The 24,680-nt window shown below is 42.9% G+C and overlaps 1 protein-coding gene across 5 annotated transcripts in view; it reads left to right on the forward strand.

Annotated features, from left to right (window-relative positions):
- CREBBP (CREB binding protein) overlaps positions 1 to 24,680 on the forward strand; it is a 97,041-nt gene that overhangs the window by 17,696 nt on the left and 54,665 nt on the right. For all 5 annotated transcript variants that reach the window (XM_054270616.1, XM_054270621.1, XM_054270618.1 and 2 more), the window contains one exon: positions 20,584 to 20,760. In XM_054270616.1, the coding sequence (XP_054126591.1) occupies positions 20,584 to 20,760 (177 nt within the window). The remainder of the gene's footprint in view (positions 1 to 20,583; positions 20,761 to 24,680) is intronic.

Raw genomic sequence — 24,680 nt, forward strand, 5'->3', positions numbered from 1 at the left:
CAGTAGCAAAGCTCAGCAGATGGTCATTGCTTCCATAGGAATGAGCATTTCTTTGGAGACATGGTTGTGTTTTACACTCCTGTTGCTGTGGGAGCTCTTCTTCCCCAGGTGGAGGAGATGAAACCTTCCTGTTCTTTGTGGCTGCCAAGGGCTGGAAATTGAGTTTTTCATTGAGTTGTTTGAGAGTCTCTTGCTGAGATGCATTCCCTGTGTCTAGTGCAGCTGTCAAAGCCTGTGGAAAGTTAGGAAAAAATGTTGGGAAGTTCCCATTTCTTTTGTATGGTTCTCAGGCTTCCTTTTTGCCCTGTGTTAGGAGTTCTGGACTGTGATTCCTCTACCTGATATTCTGCTCTTTCCCTTAAGAAGTGGTGAAGTCCCATTCAGATGAGAGGACTCTTGAGTGTTTTCTTTTCCATGTGTTTCCAAGCTATAATGCCTCCTCATACAATTCTGTAAAAGGAACCCCCTTTTCTTCACTGACTTCAGAGTCCTGTCACTCCAACAAGGATATTCTGGTACCCAGCAGCAGAAATTAGGAAAAAATCTGGAGTTGTGCATGGCTGATAATCTGTAGAAAGTATTGCTGTTAACCTGCAGTGAAGATACATCTTGGTGGGGGCTCCTTTCAAAGTGTTTTTCTTTACAGAACCATTAAACCTACCCCAAGTTCAGCTTTCCTTATGAAGGGCAGGCACAGTTTAGTCAAACATTACTGGGCTCTGTATGCCTCGGAAAAAGAATAAATTGTTTGGTCAGGCTGAATCTATAAAGAGATGAAGAAAATATTTATTTCCATACCTAGTTAAGAGGTTTACAACATTAATGGTTGTTTGGGGTTTTTTTTTTTTTTTTGAGATACCTTTTTGAAGATTAAAGATTTTGAGTAACGTCAATTTACCTATTTTGAAAACTCTGAAGGAAAATACTAATATTGATATGAAATAGAACCTGTGTGCAGGAGGAAACTGATGGAAAAGCTGATCTGGCTGGCAGATCTTCCAGTGTAGTATTCCAGGAGGTAGCAGGGAGTTTAGATCCAGAGTTCCAAGTGCTGTGTGCAAGAGATGAGTTTTCCTTACCTCTGTGTATGGATTTAAGCCCCACTGGAAGTTGGTACCAGCCTGGGATTGGCATCAAAACCTGAACAGACTCAAAACAATCACTAACTGTGCAAAACTAGATCTGGTCTGCTGCATTTTTGCCTATGAGTGCAGAACAGTTTTTTCCTCTAAATGGTATTGGCCTAATTTGTTTGGACAGTGCATGTTTTTAACTTTCAGTCAAAATAGCCACATGGCAGTGTATGCTTCAGTAAGAGTAGGGTCAGATTAAAGAGGAGGAGGAACTCTTAGAGAAGTGAACTTCAGAAACCAGTAAAACAATGTTTTACTTCTACCAAGAGAATAACTTGTTGTCTTGGGGCTTTTTAATGTAGAGCTATAAAAGAAGTGAATTCTATCGTTGTTTCCAGGCAGGGTGTCTGTCTAATACATGTGCTTTAGACAAGCGCATTCACAGTTTTGCTCTCTGAGTGGTGTTTTGGTGTTGGAAATTAATCTTGAGTAAATTAAATATGATAATGAGCTGTGTTTAAGAGCAGGATTTCCACAATGTATGTGGTTACGTTACTTGTGAGGAAACTGTGGTAAGGAAAATTTGTGATGAGAAAAAATGAAGCCAACTATTTATTTAAACAGATCCCCCAGTTGCTTTTGCTGAGTACCAGATTTAGATACGCTTGCTGATTGTGAATTAAGTCAGCTGAAGATGTTCTCATTCCTTTGCAGCTCTGTGTGTTTTAGCAAACTGCTGGTGCTGTTTGTTTCTGTGGTGGCTCTCAATCTGTCTGAATTCTGCCTGAATTGTTTTAACATGACTTGCAGTTAATTTGCTTCTCATCCACGGAGTTGTCCGTGCTCGGCTGCCAAGCTGCCTGTCTCCTAGCAGACCATGCCTCTGGCAAACACCAGTAGCCAGTCCAAATCATATTCCAAACAGGGCTGCTTCCCATTCCAGGGACTCCTAATAATGCTACAGACTCAACCATAGCTGCTCCATCCTCTGATAAATAAAGAGCACCAAAACAGCATTTTTACTGAGGTGAGACATATGTGTTTTTTGAATAATACAACAGAAAAAAGCTGTAAATACAGAGAAACACATAATAGCAAAACTCACTGACTCGTAGTAAAATGAAAGTCTCTGAGGCAGTTTTGTTTTGAAACATGAGCGTGGAAATTGCTGCTCCACAGATGAGTTTGCTGATACGTCAAAGAGATTTAGTGACTTAAAAAGCTCACTTCCCACAGCTCTTACTGCTGGCACCCGAAATTCACTTGTTTCCTGTTTCTAGTACATGAGTTAAGTCTTGTTTGCAGTTGTGCAATGTAATTGAAGATGTTTGCAGTGATAAGCACTTGGCTGGGGCTTATGCAGGTATCAAGGTTCAGTTTGGCTCCAGGGCTGCAAGAAGCAGAGCACTCAGCCTTGGTGGGGACAAACCACAGCTCAGTTTCCTCTCCTCCTGCTTCACACCCAAAATCCTCTCTGTGCTCTTGCTCTGGCTTATCAGCCAGCTGACAAAAATTAAATGTTATGGGATCTCTTCAGAGCAGAATTGTGCCATTATCTTCTACCACAAACATTAAGCTTTTTGTCACTAACCATAAATTATGTTGCTAAGAGTCTTGTCATTCTTCAGTTTTTGTTGTTAGAGTGGTGTTTATTTCCAAGTTTATCTAAAAGAAGGTTTTGAGACTGAAACCAGCAGATTCACCAGTTCCTTTGGAAGCATTGATTAAAAGCAGGATTTACAGTGTTGTTTCAGGTTAGTCAAAATGACAGAAACTCCCAGATACTGACAGATGTAACTGAGATGACATCATTCCAGTTTTCAGACTGCTTTCACATATCTTCCTGCTGCTGTTTGTAGTTTGGGGTTTTTAATACCCAGGTAAAAAATGACTCAGATGTTGGGAGGGAGAAAAACCTGCCAACTGAAACATTGGTGTGTAGAAGTTACGAAATGCCTGGTTCCTTCAGTCAGAAGGAAATCTTTGTCACGGTCATTTTCTTAATAGACTCTAATCATGCATGTAGATATGATTTCACAGGAGCCTTTCTGATGAAAAGACCTTTTAGCAGGTCTCAAAGCTTGCCCTTACTTAAAAGATAAACTTAATATTTGTGCTTGACAGTGAGCTGTGATTATATTGGGAATCTGTAATTGGAAGGACATACAGAAAAGCAGGCAGGGCTGAGGTCTGGAATCTGAATGCTGGTGGTCTGTTTCTTTAGAAAAAAGGCAGTGCAGGAAACTTGGAACATTACATAGAGTTTGATAAACTGTGTCAGCCTTCCTGAGAAATGGATCAGGAGTGGAAGCAGTGAGAGGAGGCAATTCTCCTTTTGCAGCTTCCACAAGTGGAAAACACTTTGTTGAAGGAAAACAGGACACTTCAACCATCAGGCAAAAAAATAAGATGATGTTGGAAAGTTGCACTTTAGAATTTTGAAATTCACTCATTTCCATAGGGGGTTAAAATAAAAGAGCCCAATAAAAGAGCACAAACCATGCCCAAATCTACTTTGTAGATTATTCTTCACCTTGATTAAGATTTAAACTAGAAAAGGTCTTTCAATACACACTTTCCCTCCTTATGTCAGAGAATAATTCTGAATTCCTACTGGCACAATTGCTAGTTTACTCTGCAGGGCTGAGAATAAGGAATGGCAGAGTATAATGGCATTTTCCTTTCTTCTTGTGAATTTTTGGAGGAAATACCTGTTGGTTTTTGTTTGGAAGCTGAAGTCCATTTGTATGTGGCATCAGTTTGCTGTAGCTGTGTCCATGGACTGTAAATAGTATGTGCTCGTTTCTCCTCTTCACCCTCCTCCTCCTTGCTATTACAGTAAAGAGTATTTTTATTTACTCCAGAAATTACTGTGACTGTGAAGTGGCACACCAAGCTTGTGTTTTAACTGTTTGTGTGTAATCCAAGCAATGGCTTTAATTCTAAGGCCAGGAATACTTTGCAGAATTGAGATTTAGATTAATAAGGTTTTGAGATGATTTTTGAACTCCTGGTGCTACAAAAATGACCTGTAAGTAGCACCTGGAAATGTCTGTGCTTACATGTTCTGAAAATTCTCGAATTCCAAAGTGATGGATGTGTTCTTTGGTATCTGTGTACAAATCCTATTTAGGTTTGGGAAATAACAGTGTCCTGTGCTCTAAAAAAGGTTCAACAGTGCCTTTGTTTTAGAGTGAATCATAATGAAAATACAGCATGTTAAATATAGGAGCCTCCTTGCCAAAAGAAATGAAATAGAGTTTTTTTTTGAAGAGTGGTAAATAGATTATTTAGCGCTCTGCTGCTGTTTTGGATGGAAAGGATTTGTGTTCTCCAAGTGACTGCAGCACAATGCTGCCCTGGCTGCATGGCTGCTCTGCTTGTCAGGGGAGTTTTGGAAACAAAACAAATGCCCTTTGAAGCTTTTGGCAAATTGACTTAATTAAATAACTGCCTTTAGGACGGGAGGATCTTTGTACCCTGCTAATGGACAAGTGTTGGAACACCACCAGCTGAAGATGAGATTTCTCTCTTGGAACAAACAGTGGTGGCTCCCTCAGTCTGATATGGGGCATCTTGGGTTAAAAAGCATTTCTGGATCATCCTCTGTGCAGCTGCTGTCAGTGAGGAATGTGTGCACAGGCCTGGTTTGTTAAACTGTTCAATTTTAATCCTGTTTAAAGACAGCCATCAGATCTTGCCTTGTTTAAAAGCCTGTTCAGAATTGTCTCAATAGCTTCGTGGGTATTGTTAAATCTTCAAGGAGAGCATCTTTTATAGAAGGACTGGAAATGTCACAGTAGCTCTTGAAGTCATTGTGGTGTTTCAAAACAAATATATTTGGGTCTTAATGTTATTTTAAAATTATTTTAACAGTGTAAATTATTTATAGTATCATTTCTCCTGATATAGTTAATATCAGGCTGTGATATTTGTGCTAAGTAGTTGCTTGGAGTAAGCAATATTGATTTTTGTTTCTTTTAATGTAACCTGTACTGTGAGTTTGTTTCTTGTCTATTTGATTTTTCTCCTTGGTCTGCAATTGAAAAGTGTAGTTACTTTAGAGTCACAGCCCCTCCCTTCAGTGTTGCCCCTTTTCCTTTAGGATTCATGTCTGTCAAGGAGAGTATACATTGTAGAGGAAGGACACAGAATATCTCTTTCCATTATATTTTGGAGCTACTTTTCCTGTTGCTGTTCCTCCTCAGAGCTACTGTTGTCTTTTCTGCCACTTCTGTGGAATATCACATTCCTTGGGCTGCCTGATAATGTATCCTTGGCCAGCTTCTGGGAGATAAATGGGGAAAGAACCTCTTAAATAGTGCTACTGTTTTCTCTTACCAAAACAGCTTATTCCTTATAATACTCAATTTTTGGAGCATGACGTGCTCTCCCTTTCCTTGGCTGTCTCCAGCCAGCTGTAGGCACTGCTGAGGTGCTGGCAGGCACAGCTGGCAGTTCTGTTGGGTGCAGCCTGCAAGGCTGATATCCACAGGGCAGGAAATAAAGGAAGGACTGCAGACTTTGAGTTGAATTTGATATAGAAATCTGCATTTATAGAATCACAGAATCATGGAATGGTTTGGGTTGGAAGGGACCATAAACTGATCCAGTGCCACCCCTGCCATGGCAGGGACACCTCCCACTGTCCCAGGCTGCTCCAGCCCTGCCCAGCCTGGCCTTGGGCACTGCCAGGGATGCAGGGGCAGCCACAGCTGCTCTGGGCACCCTGTGCCAGGGCCTGCCCACCCTCCCAAGGAAGAGTTAACAAATGTAAATTTCCCCTCTTTCAGTTTGAAGAAATTTCCCCTTGCCTGTCACTGCTGTTCCTAAACTTTGACTCAGCGTAATGGTGATGAGGTGCAGGACAGAGATACTCAGTTGGGAACCTATGTTAGAAAACTGTGTTTTGGTGTGACCATAAATGTATTTTAGTGCACACTGAAGCTTCTCCTGGAATTAACTCATTAAAATTTTGGCCTGTGAATATACTGTGGAGTATCTGTTGAGGCATATCTTCACTGAATTTCTGCCTTTCAAAATTCTCTTTTCAAGTATTGTTGAATTATTCTTCATGTCCAAACTAGATTTTCTTAATGAAAAAAACCTTTGAAACATCTGCAGTTAATTTTGTGGTTCTGGTTAAATTTCTGTTCTTGTATACTAAGAATAATTTTTGTTTATCTGAAGAAAGCCACTTGCTCTGCTTGGCACTTATAAAAGCTCTTGAAGCAATTGGAATGCATTGATCAATTGTGGCTAATTATTCATTAGAGCTTTGAAGTTGTTGTTTGCAGAGGTGACACTCATTACAAAGTAAACCTCCTCAGCTTTATTTTGCTTCGTAAGTACAACAGTGATACTGAGTGCAGGAATTGTAGTAGATTTCTTTGTGTTTGTACTCAGGCTTGTGAGAATTTTGGAGACATTTTCTTTCTTCAGGCATGTATACAGTGTAAGCATATGATCACTTGATTTTCTTTTCCTGGGAAAAGTTGATTTCCAGTTAAGTGTATTAAGAATCTGTTCTCTTCAGTCATTTGTATGAAGAATATCAAGAATCCAGTCATTTGTAAAGAAGGTTTTCCCATGAAATTTTGTCTTTTGTATTTCAGTAATTGTGGGGAAACATGGGTTCATTTTTTTTTTTTTAAAGCCCTTGGAATACTGAAGTTCTTCTTTGGCCTCTGTGAAATGCTTGGAAGAGAATTTCACATCTTATTACAAGTGGTAATAAAACACCTGGCTTCTTTTTAATGGGGTTTTTAAAATTTTATTTCTAGTTTTACCAAATTTTAGTAATAAAGGATGAAGTAAATTACAGTTATTCCTGGACATTTGAGTATTTTAATTTGAGTTAATTTACTGCTGAAGAACAAGACAGTAATTGCTTCATGAATCTGTTGTGGTAGGCCTTGGTTATAGCAATTAGCTTCAAGTGATGGGAGACTTGGAGCTTGGCTTCCTCTGACAGTGGTAGCCAGATCATGATTTAATTATCAAATCCAATTCTTGAAATGTTACATTTTAAGGCTTTCTTGTTACTGACTTCAAAGTGAGTATTTTTAACTGAATGTTTTGTCAAACTGCCAAACCTGCAGGTTGGTTTAGGTGAGCTCTCTCACCTCAGCTCAGATAACATCATTGCCACCATTCTTGCACTGGGACTGAATTCACTTTTTTTTTTTTTTTTTTTTTTTTTTTTTTTTTTGGTAACACCACTGGCTTTCTGCCATAAAATGATTAATCTTTTCCTTGCCTCTCCATCTGTCCCTCTGGCATATACATTCCAAGTGCCATGGTGACTTTCTTTTGGAACACATTACTATAGGATGAAATAGCAATTAGTAGAGACTTACTTTTTTTTTTTTTGTCAGTAAACAGATGCAAGATGATGCCAGTGTAGTAAAGAAAGCCTGTCTTTCCCCTTCCCAAATGAGCATGAATTCCTAATGGACCTGTCTTCTGTGCTTCTCCTGAAGCCCTAATCACTGAGGTGGACCTTGCTTCGTGCTGGAGGCTTGGGCCTCATTCCAGAGGGAGATAAGAGTCCAAAGAGCAAAGTCCTCAGCTGTGCTTGGTGGAAAGCTGCTCTTTGATATGGAGTTTGTGAACAAAGCACTGCTGGGAGCTGGGGCAGCAGCACCCAGGGGCTGAGGAGGGGTTAACTCCAGGGGGTGATGCCAGATCTTGGCAGCTCTGTGTGTGCTGCTCACCTGGGATCTGCTGCTGAAGTGTGCAGATGGCAAGGCACAGGTCCCTGTCTCTGTGTGTTACCTCCCTGGGAAGCAGGAGTCAGCCTTCTGAAAGCAGCCCTGTCCTCTTTCACTGTCACTAACAGCATTAAAAGCACCTGAATTGCCTGTCAGTCTGAATTTCTTAGGTCTTCCATTACCTAGAGAAGATTGACTCCTTCATTCACAGTACTTTGTGGACTTCAGTTTGTAACTTCTGAGCAGCTGAGACACCCAACTGTTTGATTTCCTTGTCTTGAGAGAGAGAGAATAAACATCCAAAGGAAGAAATTTAAAACTATTTAAGCCAAGCAAGGTGATGTGCTGCTTGTAAAAACATTGCAGTGGATGGGAAGAGAGAAAAAGGGAACAAAATGCTGAGCATTGTAACCAACTCATGTGTTGAAAGCCCAGATTTGAGGTAGGTGTGGTAATTTGATGGCAGGGGATTTAAAGGCTTAGTGTAATAACAGAGTATCAAGTGGCTGATTTTGGTGAATGAAGTGGCTGATTTTGGTGAGGCCCATAAAAGAAGGAAGGAAAGGGTGCTTGGGATGGCGTATCCAGAAATTCTGAGCCATCCCTGTCCTGTAGTGAAGTGGACAGGGACTGCCTGGAGGCAGCAGCAGGTAGCTGGGGCTGTACCCATTCTCTTCATCCTGAACCCAAAAGATGCTGCTGGATGTGTAGGTCATAGTGGGAAGTACAGAAACTGCCATTTTGTGCCAGCTTGATCTATTTTCTAAAATAAAAACAAGAGAGAGAGAGAGAAGAAAAGTGTCCCTAACATCTCAGTGATGTAACTGGGGATTTTGGGTGAAGCATGAGATGCTGAGTGGCTGTGGCTCTGTAAGGTTGGGGTGTTTGTGCACAGCTGCTCTCAGCCTAAACCTGTTGATGAAGTGGAACCTTGAAGTTCCAGCTCAGGCATTCAGAAAACAGCATCAGAGTTTATTTTACAGCAGCCCTGGAAGGGTGGGAATAGTTACTGTCTCCTCCTCCTGTATCACTCACACAACCCTGTGTGTTTTGTATCACACAGGGTTGTGTGAGTGATACAGGAGGAGGAAGTAGGGAGAATGTCCTTCCTTGCAAATCCAGGGATTTAGGAGAAAGCAGTAGTGAGTGGCAGATGTGTTTTACTAGAGCAATTTTCACTGTTGAACAGCCAAGCTCTCACGTATGCAACTCTTCAACACTGCTGTTAGTTTGTGAAGATCTGGCCTCTTATCAGAACAGATCAGATCTAGGATGCCTCTGCTCTCTCTCATCTTTAACTATGACAGGCATGTTCTGTTCTCTGAAATAATTTAAATTATTAATCTGGGACTTTAATTGGTTTTTAGCTTTGATACCGTAGACTAAGTCCAGAATAATACAGGGGTAGTGGTGGCTCACTAAAAGGCTGACATTGTGACTTCCTCCTGCAGTTATTTTGTCGGGTTCAGAGATGTGGGAAGAGTTTGGTGAGGAAAAAAAGGTGGTTCTGACCTTCCTGTTTTTCTGTTGTCAGAACAGATCAGAGTAGCACACCCAGTGTGCTGGAGCTGTGTGTCCTCACACTGCCACTGTCAAAGCTGCAGTTCTTTACAGCACCCCCACCACGGGGGTCTTCTAAACTGTTTCCTGTCAAACTTTCAGCTCCCTCTGTGTCCTCAGATAATCTCTGAGGTGCTGACAGGACAATGCTGGCAATGGTGGTGGCTCCTCAAGAGCCCTGGGGAGTGTCTGCTGCTAATGCAGAGGGTGATGGCAGAGATCTCTGCCTTCCTTCATGGAGATGTCAGTCTGCGAGTCTGTCGTGGTTTATTCCTGAATTCAGTGCTCCCACTGAGATTCTCCAACCTGTGCTGCCACTCACTCAGTCCCCCTTTCCCTGCAGTGGGATGGAGGGGAGAATTGGTGGCAGAAAAGGCAGAGATCACAGGCTGAGATAAGAGCAATTTACTGGAAGCAGCAATTAGATAAGAAACAGGAACAGCAAGGGGTATTAATAACGAAAGTATATTGTAAAAAATCATGCAAGAGGATATGAGAGAGGCAGGTGATTCCCATGCAAAATGCTCAGAACAGCGTTACCCCCCTCTCCTGCTGGCTTACAGGGCTAATAGGAGGAACCCCTTCTCCCCAGAAGAGACTCCTGGGTTTTGGCAATGGCATGAGGTGCTACAGAATAACCTCAATATCCTGGCCCTGCCCAGTCCTGGCTACTGCAAAAAATTAACCCTGTTCTGGCTGGAACCAGGACATTACCCCTTATTCCATACCACGTACTCAGGTCCAATTCCTACACCTTCCAACTAGCTACACACATTTGTATTTATATTTATATATATACAACCCTCCCACAAGCACAGATACCATTTCTGTAGTCACTGGCTGTCCCTCCAAGATGTCTGTTGAGTTCATTTAGTCCATGCCTGTGGGTTCTATCAGTCCTAGATGTTTTCCAGGGCAGGAGGGCTGGTGTGCTGTTGGCCAGTTGCAGACTGCATCAGGAGCTCACGTGGCAGCATGATGTGAGAAAGGCACTTTCCCTTTGAACATCCAGCCCAGCACTGGTAGGCAGGGTTCCAGGAGAAGCTGTGCTTCAGGGCCACTCACTTTGGAAGCAGCTTAAACCTATTCATGGACTACCAGGATCTTTTTCAGTTTAGGTGTTCCTTGGTTCCTTTGTATCCCTGACTCCAGAATCCATGGGGTCATCCTCAAGTCTCCCCAGGTACTTTTATCAGACTTGCCAGGAAGGACCATTCTCCCTGACTGGAGAGCCAGGTTTTTACATCCTGTCCTGTCCTGACTGGCCCAGGGGCTGCTGCTTGAACAAGCTCTTGTTTGATCTGTTCAAAGCTTTTTGTTGTTCACTTTCAAGTGTTGTTCCACTTGAAATAATTTTTCTTCTGCGTCACAAGATGGAGAGAGCTGACAGTCTGTACTCTGGGATGTGCATCCTCCAAAAACCCACAGTGAGGCCCTTTAACCATACCTTGCTTTATGGCAAAACCAGCCTTCAGGAGGGTTTGGATTATCTTCTCCCCTTTATCAAAACCCTCCTGTGGCCTGTTCTCCCATACAATGATGTCACCAATGTGCTGTAAATGTTCTGGAGCCTCACCCTTTCCAGTGCAGTCTGGATCAGTCCATGACAAGTAGTGGAGCTGTGCTTTACCCCTGGGGCATGTCCAGCTCCCAGTAATGGTCATTTCATTCAGGCCACCCTAGTCCTCTGTCAGTCTGCACTTTCCTCTGGACTGACACACCGTTGTGTAGGGCTATTGAAGGGGGAGCAGGTGTGGCTGAGCTCTCCCAATCCACAGCCCCTGCCATGGATGGGGTCCTGCAGGCCCGGCTGGTGCCATGTGGCCACCAGGACACTGTTGTGGTACTAATCAGTGCTTTTTGTTCTTCATCCCTCCTCAGTCTCACAGCAGAAGGGTCCTCTGACAGACCAGACAAGGAATTCAGCTGTCAAAGTCTCTCTGTCTCCATAGCAGCTCTTCTTGAAGCCCAATGATTCCCTTTTTGGACCTTGAAATACCCTCTCCTGAGGTGATCCATGCCAAGGATACCTGGGGCTTCTGGGCCAGTCACAATGGAGTGTTCTGCCATTTATTCCCAGTCAAACTCACTTCAGCTTCCAGTACAATCAGCTGTTGGGATCCCCCTGCCACCCTAAACACAGAGATGGATTCTGTCCCTATGAATCTCAGTGGCATCAGGGGACATTGTGTGCCAGTGTCAACTGAAGCCTTTTATTCTTGTGTGTCTGATGTGCTGTGCCATGGACCCACACGGTCCAAGAGATCCAACAGTCCCTTTTCTCCACCTGGCTGGGGAGCAGGCCCCTCTAGTTCTGATCATAGTACTTGTTTGTTGCAAATATGAGCCAGAGGTTTCTTGAAGAGGATGTGAAATAACATCAGCCCTTCATTCTGTCTGAGGATGTGCCCACAGGAAACTGGAGGGGCATTTATCCTTGAAGAACTTCCTGTGGTGGTTGTTCTTTTTCTCAGCTCTCATGCTCATGCTGCCAGGGCAGAGGTGGGAATTTCATGCCACTTCTTCATGTCCTCTCTGTGACCATGCAGGAGGAAGCAGAGGTTGCCTTGTGGTGTGTCCCCTCTCAAGCTGGGGGCAGCTTGCTCCCAGTAGCAGAGATTCTGGTCCCTACTGGTGTCCATGTGGGACTTTTACTTTCTAGTTTGCTCCATCTGATGTGCCCACAGTCTTGGTCAGTCCTTCCACAGGTTGGTAGGGAGGAAAGAAGATGATCTTCATCTTGCCAGAGTTCAGGAGTCCCCTGAAGCCCTGTTCTCATTTCACTGACATCATGGCCACTGAGCTGGCCTATGGCCATGGTGCACTCCATGCAAACTTCCACCACGTGCATTGTGTACTTAACATCCAAGGGAAATTAAAAACTCTAAAAAACTTTTGTAACAGGCCTGAAGGAAGAAATGGGGATGGAAAGCTGGGGAAAACCATTCTCTCCTGTTCCCCCACAGACTGTGCATGGTTATTAATGGATTCCCAAAGGCAGTGCCGAGGTGAGGGCAGGGGAGCAGCGCTGAACACCCATCCCAAATGACCCCATTGCTCTCGATGTTATCATCCCATAAACTGATACCCCACAGGACAGCAGCAAAGCCATCCTGCTGCCTCTCCTGCTCTGGAGAAGGGCACCATGATGGGCGCTAAAGGGCACAGGTGAGGTACCACACCCACAGGAGCAGACAAAGCAGCCCTGTGACCAGTGGCTCCACACCTAATACAGCAAATGCTCCGATAAATTTGTTTCCAGCTGGCTTCAGCAGATCTGTTGTTATCTCAACCCTTGGAGCTGGGTGTCAGATAAGGCTGTTGTGCTTTAAGAATGGGATTCCCCAATTTGTGCTCCACCTGAGACTGTCCCTGACCCCCTCCCCCTGCGGTGGGCTGGAGAGGGAGAGGCACAAAAGGCAAAGATCACAGGTTCAGATTAGAGCAAGAAACAGCAGTGAGATAAGAAAACAAAGAGAGGTGAATTATTCACATGCAAGATGCTCAGAAAACCCCTTCTCCCTGGAACAGACTCCCTTTCCCCTGCCCTCAGCTGTGATGGGAAGTGGTACAGAATAACCTCTGTGTCCTGAAAGTGCCCCCTCCCAGCTACTGCAGAGAATAAATCTGTCCTGGCCAGAACCAGGGCTGTGTCATAATCTACCTGTCCATCTCTGCTTGGTAATCTTGGGAACTTAATTATCTCTGAGGCCATTAAGAAAAATGGGTCAAATTGACCAGTGATTTCCAAAGTGATTAGAGAAAAATTGATCTGAGGGAGGGGGAGGATGTGCAGTTTCCCTAGAATGCCTGACTAACAGTAAAACTGGTTTGTGATCCTGCAATCAATGTCAGTCTGAAGAGGTGACTTAATTGCTGCAGGATTGAGTGAGTGGATGGAATTCTGTGCTGGAGTCCATCCTGTGTGTGATCTCATGTCTTTACAGGAGCCATCACCTGGAGCTGCACTCAGCCATGCTCAGTGACACTTCTGGGGTACACAGGAGGGTGCAATAGTTTGATTCATTTATTGGCTTCTGTTCTATACCTCTGCCTTCCTGGACTCTGGTCCCTGAGTTTGGTAAATGGATTCTAGTCAGAGTCTCAGGTTATTTTTGCTTCCAGAGTTAATTTTTTCTTTTCATCTTTTGGTGTTGTCTCTGGACAAGCAGAAGAGAATTTGTAATTATCTTTCTATTATAAGGTTCCATTTTATAAAGACTAGAGCATATGGAAATAACAGTGGTACAAAGACAGGGTATCTCTGATTAGAGGCCTTATGATTTTTCTGAACTAACTCCTGTTGATGAGTAGAAGTGCACACTATTTAAATAAAACATTAATGCAATTTTAATGATTTCAGTGGTAGTCATTTCCATTTTTTTCTAATTTTGGCTCTGATGCTACAGAGTTTCAGCTCCTATCTGTTGATCTGTCTTTGCAAAATAGAAAATATTTATGTTATCACCTTTTTATTCACAAAATCAGTACTTTAGAATTACATCAGCCCTTGCCTTAATAACATAAGCAAATTAATAAGCTTAAATAGTAAGCTAAATTAATTAGGCTATTAGATTGCAATTAGCCTGTCTTTGGCCATACCCATTAGTCCTTTGAACATTACTTGAGGCCTCTCTGGATTCTGTCACTTTTACCTGTCATTCCTGCACTACTACAGCTGTTGGTCCTTGTTGCAGCAGCATTCCCATCACTCCAGACACATAATGATGGCACTTTCCCCTTATCCAATTGTCTTTTCATCCCTCCTGTTGGCATATTGAGAGCTCACATTTGTTCTTCTTCAAGCATTTTGCAGATTCATGACTTTCAAAGTCTGGCCAAGCTTGTCTCGTTTGCTTCCTTTCTTTCTAGGCTGTTTTCTAGTCAAAAAATCCAGCAGATACTGAATTGAATATTAATGATAACTATTTTTATTTTATAGGATTGGATCATAATCAGATTACTTCAGCCAGGCTTATTTTCCACTGAGCCCGTGCTGCTTTGAGTTCTCTGATTCTCATATCAACCTTTCTGTATTTTTTCTGTTGTCAGCTCAGTCCAAATCTCATGGTATTGTTTTGGTTTTAAATACTTGGCCAGAATAACCTTCTTCCATTTTTGTACACAGTCAGTGCTTCAAAACTTAATGAAAATCAACATTTTACTTGGAGATAAGTTTGTTGCTTTGGGTGTTTGGTTTGAGTAGTTTTTGGGGTTTTTTTGACTAATCTGTCTGGACCAGCTAATTTTAAAAAAGATAATTATGGCATTAACTTTAGGTAGGTAGTGGTGGTGTAAGATAGAAACCCAGGAGCATTATCAGAGGTGGGTGCTGCTCCTTGGCAATGCCTGCAAATGCAGGCGCTTTCTCTCTCTCAGGAAAATGGAGGCTGAACTCAGTCTGTCCTGCCAGACCTTTTATTAAATTTGGAAACCCTGGAGTGAACAGTGGGCTGGAGCAACAGAGGAGAGCAGAATTTCCCAAGGGAAAAGGGATTGCAACGAGCATAGCTGCATGCAGGTGTGAGGTTTCTGACAGTGTCTTGGAGGGGAAGCTGAAAAGAGAGTAGGAAATTGTGCTTGTAGCAGGGAATGGGGTTTGTGTTGGTTGTGTGTCCTGGAGGAATGTGGTGGTGGAGTGCCCTGACTGCAGGAGTGAGAGCTGTGGTGGTGGAGGTGAGGGGACAGTTGATAAAAAGTTAAAGGAGGAGGGAAGGGTGGAGTTTATTTACAGCCTGAACCCTTGGTGTACAAGAGGGAGCATAATTCATGCCCTTGATGCTGGGAGGAAGGAAGCACTGTGGTGTGCCAGTGTTGCTAAAGAAGGGAGGGAAAAAGGAAGCTTTAAAAGCAGAAGGAACAACACAATCTGGAGATCCAGTCTGCTCTGAAAGGTGTCTTCAGGAGCAGATTGGTGAACTTGTCACTTGTCACATCACCTCTGAGCTGCACCCTCAGGTGGGGTTTGGAGGTTTGGTCACAGGCTTCCTCTAGGAAATCTCTGAAACTCCAGTAACTGGAGGAAATGGAATTGCTGTTCTGCTTTGAAGAGAGTAAGAGTAAAACAGGAGAAGCAGCTCCCACAGCTGCTGCTCAGAGCACTGCAGTGTGATGGCTCCTGTAGTCCAAGGCAGCTGAACAAAGGTTGTAAGTGCTGGGGGGGGTTTCAGCTTGGAAGTTTGTACATTCCTTGGCTTATGAGAGTAGAGTGAAATGGCCCATTTCCTATCCACACTCAGTAATAGATTCCAGTATCTTAGAGAGTTGCCATAGTGATAAAAAAGGGAACAGAATCTACTTGTCTTCCTGGGATAGCAGAATTATTAAATTAAATGCCTCTTTTCCATTAAAGGAGAGTGTCATTATCATATTTCTGAGAACTGTTTTAGAGCAGAAATAATGTGTTTAAGGTGGTGGCCTGCATTAATCATGTTCCTTCTTGAGGCACCCCTAGCCTTAACTTGCTCTTGGGATACACCCCTTTATCTCCCCCAGTGCAGCTGGTGGAACAGAGCAACACCTTTCTTGGGAAAGTCTGCTCTACCCCATCAGAATTCATGCAGCTGTGACCACAAAGAGCTGGGCAAAAGAAGCAAGATTTTCCCAAAATTGCAGCACAGAAACAGAAGTATAAGACATGAATTACAGAAGATGAGGTGGGATGAAAGGAGTGCATGGGATGGAGTGCAGGGAACTGAGCTGAAAATGGTGGCAGGAAGAGAAAGGAGATGAAATGATGGAGGGAAGCAAAGGCAGCATGTAGGGAACATCCATGAGGTTAGAGCAAAATGGGAGTGAACAACATAGCTTCTCTCTGACAATTTGGGTTTTCAGCTGTTGGTGCCATGGAGATGCACTGGGTGGAAGGTGGAGTAGCCCTTGATGCCCATCTTCGCCTGCTGCATGCAGGTGGGAAAAGAAACAGCTCACACTGCATTGCTCTTTGCTTCCCTTCCTTTTAGAAAAGTAAATTTAACAAACTTTAAGCCAAATACAAATCATTGTGATGGCTCAGAGTTCCCCATGAAAATGACCATTCTTACCAGGCTGTAAATTCCAGTGTTCTTGCTGGTTTATCTTCTTTGGTGACTTTTAATTACCTGGTCATCTTCCCCTGAACTGTCTATTTTGGGATCAGAGTTCTGTTTCAGAAATATAAAAATAAAGGTCTTCTGAGTATCTGCCTTCCCTTACCTGCCTGGAAAAAATCCTGGAAGCAGAGAGAGGAGTTGGGCTGTTTGAGCCTTCTGAGTCCTTTGCTTGGAGCTGCCAGTTTCCATTTGCAGAATAAACAAGCAGGATAAACTCTTTACAATGTGTAGGCTCAGCCTTCTGCATATATTTACCAGTTGTTTTTTGAGATTTCAATCAGCCATGGTTTAAAGTTCCACAGAAGTCACTGGGCTCAGCGTTCAGATAATTAACCAGGAGCTGCAGTTTGTGCCTGTGTCTTTCAGTGGGTGATGCTGAGGGATCTGCCTGATTCTTCCTTTCCTTTCCTTCCCCTCCTGTTTGCTGCCTTCCCACCAGGGAGGGGCTGACAGTCCTTGCTTTGCTGGAGTCCCTACCTGGCTGTGTTTGGAATCAATTCCAGCTGCTCCTCAGGGTACCAGGAGCAGCTCTGGATCTCAGAGCTGTTTGTCAGCAGGTTGTTCTGCCACTGAGGCTCCTCGCTGATCCCAGACTTGGTGGGAAGCTGTTAAAAATGGATAAGAGTTTGTTCAAGCAGGTCTCACATTGTGTTGTGCATTCTTAGTCTCTGGAAATCACAGTCCTGGTAATTTGAATTCTTCCCAGGAAAAACTGAGTTTAATCCCCCCTGAAACCGTGAACATCTATCAGTTTTAATAAAGTCATCTTGTGGATGATTCCTCGTTATTTTTGTCTCCATATTTGCTTCAGGGATTGCCACCCAGGAAAAATTTTTCCACATATTCAGATTTATTTTTTTTTTAAGATGAACTTCAGACAAAAAAAATGAGTCTTAAGTACTTTGTTTCATTGTCAGTGAAGTTTAGGTTAAAAGGCAAGTCTATTGTTTTACAATGTTATTAAATGTTGCAAGTTTTTGAAAGTTACAGACTGGTCTAATGCTTTAGCTTTAGGTTCTTTTCCCTTATGAAGGCACAGCTTTGGACACTGAAATACAATGTGGCAGAGAGCAGGTTAACCAAAATACAGAGTTTCAAATGGAAGCTACTCTGCTTCCAGCTGGATTTCAAAGAACAGCAAAGCATTTCTTCAAATTTCAATCAAGTATTTATTATTTAATGACCACCTAGAGTAGGAAAAATTATCCTTATCCTATTAAGCACTCAGCTTGGAAGATTTAAACGGTTCCTTTGTTGTTGTACAGAGTTGTGATCTGTCTAATAACAAGATCTATTGAAAAGGAAATGTTAAAATAAAAGGAAACAACCGTGTGGTGGTACTTGTTAGGATTGCAGAGCCTTGGTGTTTTGGGATCTTTGAGTCATTTAGAGTTTTAACAAACTTGAAGCTGTTTTTCAAGACCAAAATATTTCTTTTTCTAAAAATCTATTTTTAAACATTCTTCCTTTAATTAAAAAGTGTTAATATTTCTGATAATGAGATGAGAACACCTCACCATATCTTTTTGGAGCAAGAACTTAAATTTGAGGTAAATTCGCTCAGCATTCTCACTGCCCAAAGAATATCTCTCTTCTGCTCTTTGAAAATGCAGCTGTATAAGATTCTGCCAGAAGCCTTTAACACCACTCTTCCAAGCTCTGCACATCCATTGGGCATTCATTGCCTGCACTGAGCCTTTTCCATCTCCTCCCTGGTTTCTGAGGCTGCTCCATCCATGAGCTGCCAGGCCCAGGATGGGCTCTGTTTGCCATGGGCAGAGGTTTGAGCAGCATTTCTGTCTCCCACTTTGGGCTCCCCATGGCTCTCCCAGTGACTGTAAACCTCTGCAGGAATTGTAGTGGTGGCTGCCAGAGAAGCCTGTGTACTATTCCATTAAAAAACTCCTCCAAAGTTTCAAGCAAGAAGGGCAAAGTCCTTCCAACAACAAAGTTTGTAGTTAGGAATTAGACATGAGGGGACTGACTAACAGCCCCAGAGTTAATGTTCCTATTTCTGGCTTCTGAAAGGTTTCAGTAGTTCTCCTAAGCTTTCTCGGAATCTCACTTTTAGTTTCAGAAATTTTCTTCCCTGTTGATCTGATAGACCCCTACAGCATTAATGAACAGCTGTCATTATCAGATGACACTTTCTCATACCTTGTCTGAAATAGTGGGTTGAGTGGGTAATTTTATTAAATGCTTTGCTATTAATTCTTCAGAGAGAGCTGCCAAAATCTGTGGTGTAATAAATAATAATTAAAATAATTTCTCTGAACATGCAGTCTGCAAAACAAACACAGAAATGCAGAAAATTAAAATCTTGATATTTGTGCAATGTGATAGCAGCTAACACCACTTCTCTTTAAAGGCAGTCTTGGGACTAAACTTTAGATGCTAATTTTTGGTCTTACTTGCTATTTGAATTATTCAGCTTTAACTCTGGGACACAGCACAGATTTGATAACCTCATATATTGCAAAGTAACAGCTTTTGGGATTTTTTTAATGTGTAAAGATAGAACGTCTTGTACAGTGAAGAAAGGCCCAAATCTGGCAACAGTCACTGGGCAGGATGCAGGGAAAGGGAGCATTTCCTAACATAAAACTGCTTGGAGAGTGGCAGGGCCAGCTGTCTGAAACCAGAGGGGACAAAGTACAGGGACAAAGAGGACAAGGCCCAGGCAAATTGTGTTTATTGGACTCTGCCCTGGTGTAATTTGCTGGTTATAACTGGTGGTTCCTCAACAACTCATTCAGCTCGATTCCTGTAAGTATAAAAAGCAAGCCCTGAATAATCCCTCATTATGAGGCTGTTGCAGTGATAAGCTGATCAGAGCAGTCCTCCTCCCAGCTTTGGGCACAGTCCCTGAGTCCCTGCTGGTGAGAGAAGAGAAGAGATCAGGACCACAGAACACCATTCGGTCCATATTTGTGTTGAGGAAGGAAAGTTAAAGAGAGTTGAAGGGAGGAAGAAAATAGGATTTACTATTTCAAATAAAGACTTTTCTCAGTGGTTGGGTTCATATTTGGGATCAGGTGATAAAGTCAGTTAGAAATCCTCCCAGCGTGAGGAGGAGTTTGGGTGAACAAATGTGATCTATTGAGTAGCTCCTGTGAGGGACTGAGGGAGCTGAGGGGGCTCAGCCTGGAGAGGAGAAGGCTCAGGTGGGACCTTCTGGCTCTGCACAACTCCCTGACAGGAGGGGACAGCTGGTGGGGTCAGACTCTGCTCACACAGAACAAGGGACAGGATGAGAGGGAACGGCCTGAAGCTGTGCCAGGGGAGGTCCAGGTTGGACCTCAGCAGGAATTTCTTCCCAGAAAGGGTGGTCAGACATTGCAAGGGAGGTAGTGGAATCCCCATCCCTGGAGGAGGCCAAGGAAAGCCTGGACATGGCACACAGGGCTCTGTGCTGGGTGACAAGGTGTGATGGGCTCAGGTTGGACTCTCAGTGGTCTTGGAGGTCTTTTCCAACCTCAGTGGTTCTGTGGTTTCAGTGGAGATTTCACCATGGGGGAGACTCCTGCAGGCCAAGTGGCTCTTTGGGTGTACAGTGTTCTCTCCAGTCATTCAGGGGGAGTTGTGTCTCTGTTTTCTACTCTTGGGAAGTTCTTGGGGTGTCATTTATCAAGGCTGTCAGTCTTAGACATCTTTTTGCTCAGACACTTCTCCTCGAGTACCAAAACACAAGTTGATAACCATTTGCTCGATGCCTCTATATATTCCCCTCCCTTCCCATCTGTCTGTGTGCAAAGTCATGCTTTGTGCTCAGAATGCACAAAGTATCACAGAATTTGGAGTTTGTTTGCTCTTCCAAAGTTCCTGTAGTGTTGGAAAAAGTAATTTCTATTCATGTGGATTGAGAAGGGTCTGCTTGTATTTTCCTTTGATTTTGTAAGTTGAATTGTAAGACTTCAGCCCCACACAGCAGTATATATTTGTAAAACATCTTTTTAGGATATATTTTAACTTGCTAAAAGTTGTGAAATTGTGAATTTAATACTGAGAATTTAATATTGAGAAACTTACATTGGAAATTGGTCTCTGCAAATGTAAAGACAGATATTTGACATATGTTTGAATTTTTTTAATCTCCCTTTGGAATCACAAAAATTCTAATCACTTCATTCATTCATTCCTTTCCAGCTGGGAATGACAGGTAACACTACTCCCTTTGGGCAACCTTTCAGTCAAACTGGAGGGCAGCAGATGGGAGCTGCAGGAGTGAATCCTCAGTTGCCGAGCAAGCCGGGCATGGCCAACAGTCTGTCTCCCTTCCCTGCCGACATCAAGAGTACTCCCGTCACCAGTGTGCCAAACATGGTGAGTTGGACCTGCTGCTTCCTGAAATCTTCACCTCTTCCTCATGCTTTCTAAGTTTTTGGGTGATCCAACACTATCAGATTACTTCTCCATGCTCATTTAAGCATCAGAGTGGTCCCATGGTTTCTCATTTCCACTTTGCAGTGTGTATATAGAACTTCTGTCCATTTTTATGCAGTGGTTATACTCTCTCAAGGATCACAATTATAAAAACTGCATTATGCATTGTTTTGTTTTAAAACAAAATATATTTTTTTATCAACCTAGTTACAAAACAACTCATAATGCCCCTAGACAAAAAAGGACACAAATGAGCCCTAATTTTAACATCCCTCATAATCTTCCTCCTACTCATTAACCCTCTTGGGCTGCTACCCTACACATTCACCCCAACCACCCAACTATCTATAAACTTAGCCCTAGCCTTCCCCCAAGTGAATCCTTTTGTTTTGGCTGGTATATTTAATTTTAAACCACATAAAAATGTCTTCTTCAGGTTCTATGTGTTAGTTAGAATGTGTTGGGTCAATTACAATGTGTTTGGTACATCACCACCTTCCTGAAACTCAATAGTACCTCATATCCTTTGAAACTGATGTGGTAAACACCCCAGATGCTTCACACTTTATACTGTGCATGACTTGCATGTCACAAACTTGCAAGAACAGTTCTTATTAGGACACCTTACAAGTTTATAGTATGATGTTTACCAGAGTTCTCTTTATAAAGTTAAATTAAATATTCCCGTTTGTCTCAGGATGTTGCGTATTAATCAAACTGCTTGTGTTGTTTCTATGGAAACTCCAGCTTGTTGCATTTTATATTCTTATACATGATAGCAGTTACTATAGAAACTTGTAAGACCTGCAAATTGCTTATTTTTTAGTTTAAATCCAAAAAAGCTATTTTTTGGCACAACCAGTGCTTGCTCTTCCATCACTGTGTTTGCTACCTGCCTGTCACTAATAAGCTCTGTATGAGAGGCAAGGGGATGCAATAAACTTCCTCTTTTCTCAATTTTAGAGAATCACTTCCTAATTTTCCTCTTGTTACGCTGTGAAATCTCTCTCTAATATCATCATTTACTATTTATGATTATGGAAAGGAGCTTGTGACTGGATTAACACCATGTTCAGAACACTACTTGCACTCATGAAGAATATTTGTAAAAGACAATTTGCTGCATGACTACTCTTACTGTGTTAAGTGTTTGTACATCTGTACTTCATGTGTAAAGCAAGTGAGTTATTGTCCTGATGCTGCAGAAAGGGGATTGTCCTGCAGGTCTCCCCAAAATGCTGCATTCATCTCAGGGACTGGGTGATCTTAAAGCCTAATTTTGTGCTCATTTAAAAGTCAGGTTTAGGAAAGTCTAAGTCCTAATATACTCACTTACCAGTATAGGATGTAGTGGTCAATATTCAGATGGAATAAAAAAGGCATTTGCCGTCAAGGCTTGTCAGGTAATGGGAGAGAAACAAAATCAAGAATTGTTTTCTTTCTCCCATCTTGTCCAAGAGAAAGAGGAAAGTAAGGGAAACTTTCCCAGTAGTATCAATTGCAGTTTCAAAATGTCAAAAATACCAACTGAGAGAACAATCAGAACCATTTGTCTTCATTTCTCAGGTGTCAAAAGCTTTGCATGTCCAATATATCTTCTTTTCTCTCACACCACCACAGAGAGTAACAGGCATTTCAGCCAGCAGACATTGGCACTGTGGAGCCCAAAGGAATAAGCTCACGTGGGGGTTAGAGGCATGATGGTCCTGACAGGGGTGTAACTTCAAAAACTGAATTTCCATCTAAACATTTTTATTGCAAAGCCAAGAACTTAAAAAGAAATGTCACACTTGTTAGAATCTAACCTTTATTTGGCAACAGTGGGTAAGGCAGTGTAATTATTTGGTAATAGCACATCCATGGCCATATGTTATTCCTTCCACAGGGACTTTGCTTTATTCAGTGAACAATATGAACAGAGCCCCTGGAAAGAGCACACAGTCAACATTTAGTTCTATTTTTGCAGCTCGGTGTGTAGCTGTGGGCATTGCTGGCTGAATGTTTCAATATATCTCACTTGGTCATTTCCAAATGCTCTTTCCTGTGGCAGTCAGCACTGGAGCAGGTTTGTGCTTTGGATTAGTTCATTTTCACAGCACCTCTCTGAGGTAAAGATGTGTTGTCCCAGTTTTAAGCACAGAGGCACAAGGAGAGTAAGACTGGCAGAATCTGCTGACTCAGAACTTGAGGTTTGTAGGCTCTGGCTTGCTAAACCTTATTTGATATGTTAAGGCATTACCCAAGGGTAAAATAACATCCACAGCAGTTCCATGAGTTACAGAAACACACATTTAAGTGACATCTGTCACTCACATTGGGCAACCAAAATATGACCCCAATGGCTCTTGTGAGAAGCAGGTGGTGACAGAGGCAGGTCCCCAGAGCAGAGCTGCAATCCTGCTGGGTGTGCTTGCAGCAATCCCGCTGCCATTTCTGTGTCCTGGGATGATGGTTTATTTAATGTGCTTGGCCTGGAGACACTGAGGAAGGCAGCAGTGATGTGGAAAAGGCCATTGTGTTTTGTTAACATCCATCAAAAATGAACCTGTGCAGGGTCAGTTCAGTCTCCATCCACTACAGCAACTGAAAGACAGCTGCATATTAAAAAAAAAACAAAAAAAACCCCATACAGGGTCCTTTGTGGGATGAGTGCAACCACATATCTTGCTAAACCAGCCCTCTGTGCTATCCTTATCTTAAAGGGCCCCCCAAGTACTATTCCATGTGAGAGACAAAGCCACGTGAATGAGAACACTTGGTGGTGTGAGGCAGGAAACCAGATTGCAGCATGGCACTGAGCACTGTGGTTACCACAGGGGGTATTTAAACAAGAGAAGAGGAAGCAGAAAAGTGCAGTCATTGTCTGAGGACTCCTAAGTCCTGAAAACCAAAATATTTTTAAATATTCCTTTCAGTCTTTAGTCTTACACCTTATACGTGCACTGCAAAAGTAAAAAATTATTAAATTTCTTAACTCACATTATTCCAATCATTACTGTGTGACACCTCTGTCCCCAACGGTAACCAGGACTTCTCCCACTGCCAGCATAACCCTGGCAGCCAGGACGAAACAAATATGCTGCAGCTGTGGATTTGGATTTTTTGATCCAAATTCAGGCTACCACTCTGCTGAGAGCAGCACTGTCCATCCCCCCCCAGCAAAGTGGGTCTCTGAAGGGTTAACTCAGTGCAGCCATGCTCCTGGCATGACCTTACACTACACCCTGAGAAGCACGTTTGGATTAATCTCTTTAATTAGAAAAGAAGAAGAAACCTTATGCTATTAAAATGATTAAGAGGTCAGCATTAAGGTATTAATTTTCAGTGCCAGCAGGATGGATTGATTTTGTTTGTTTATTTTTTTTTAATGGCAATGGGCAGAACGGGCAGCTTGAAAACTAGAGTGAAAGGTTTGTTTCTAAAAGAAAAGCCTTGCTTCTGATGTTGGAAGTTTTGGTGCCACATTGCTGAGCCTCAGTGCTGCAGGACTGGCAGTGCTGTGCTGGTGAGATCATGCACAGTCCCTGGGCTGGGGATGGCAGCCACGCTCTGCTCTGGGGCTCTCAGCGTGGTGAGCAGCCAGTCTGGGAGCCAGCAGCCAGTTCTGGAGTGTGCAGCCAGCTTTGGAGTGTGCAGCCTCTGGGAGGAGCTGCTGGAGGAGCCCTGTGAGGTTTTCCATCAAGGCAGCTGAAGCTTTGCTCTCCCTGCAGTGCTGCCCGTTCCAAGGGTGGTGGTGGATGGTTCCTTGGTGGGCATACCAGTAAATCTGGTATTTCTGCATGGCTTAGGAGCACAATGGGGGAAGTTTGGCTTCCAGACACCAGCATGGTTTCACAGTTATCCCAATGACCAGCAGATGG

The sequence above is a fragment of the Melozone crissalis genome, unplaced genomic scaffold, assembly GCF_028551555.1.
Source record: "Melozone crissalis strain CALT ecotype California unplaced genomic scaffold, PUWL_Pcris_2 ptg000012l_1, whole genome shotgun sequence".
Taxonomy (NCBI): Eukaryota; Metazoa; Chordata; class Aves; order Passeriformes; family Passerellidae; genus Melozone; species Melozone crissalis.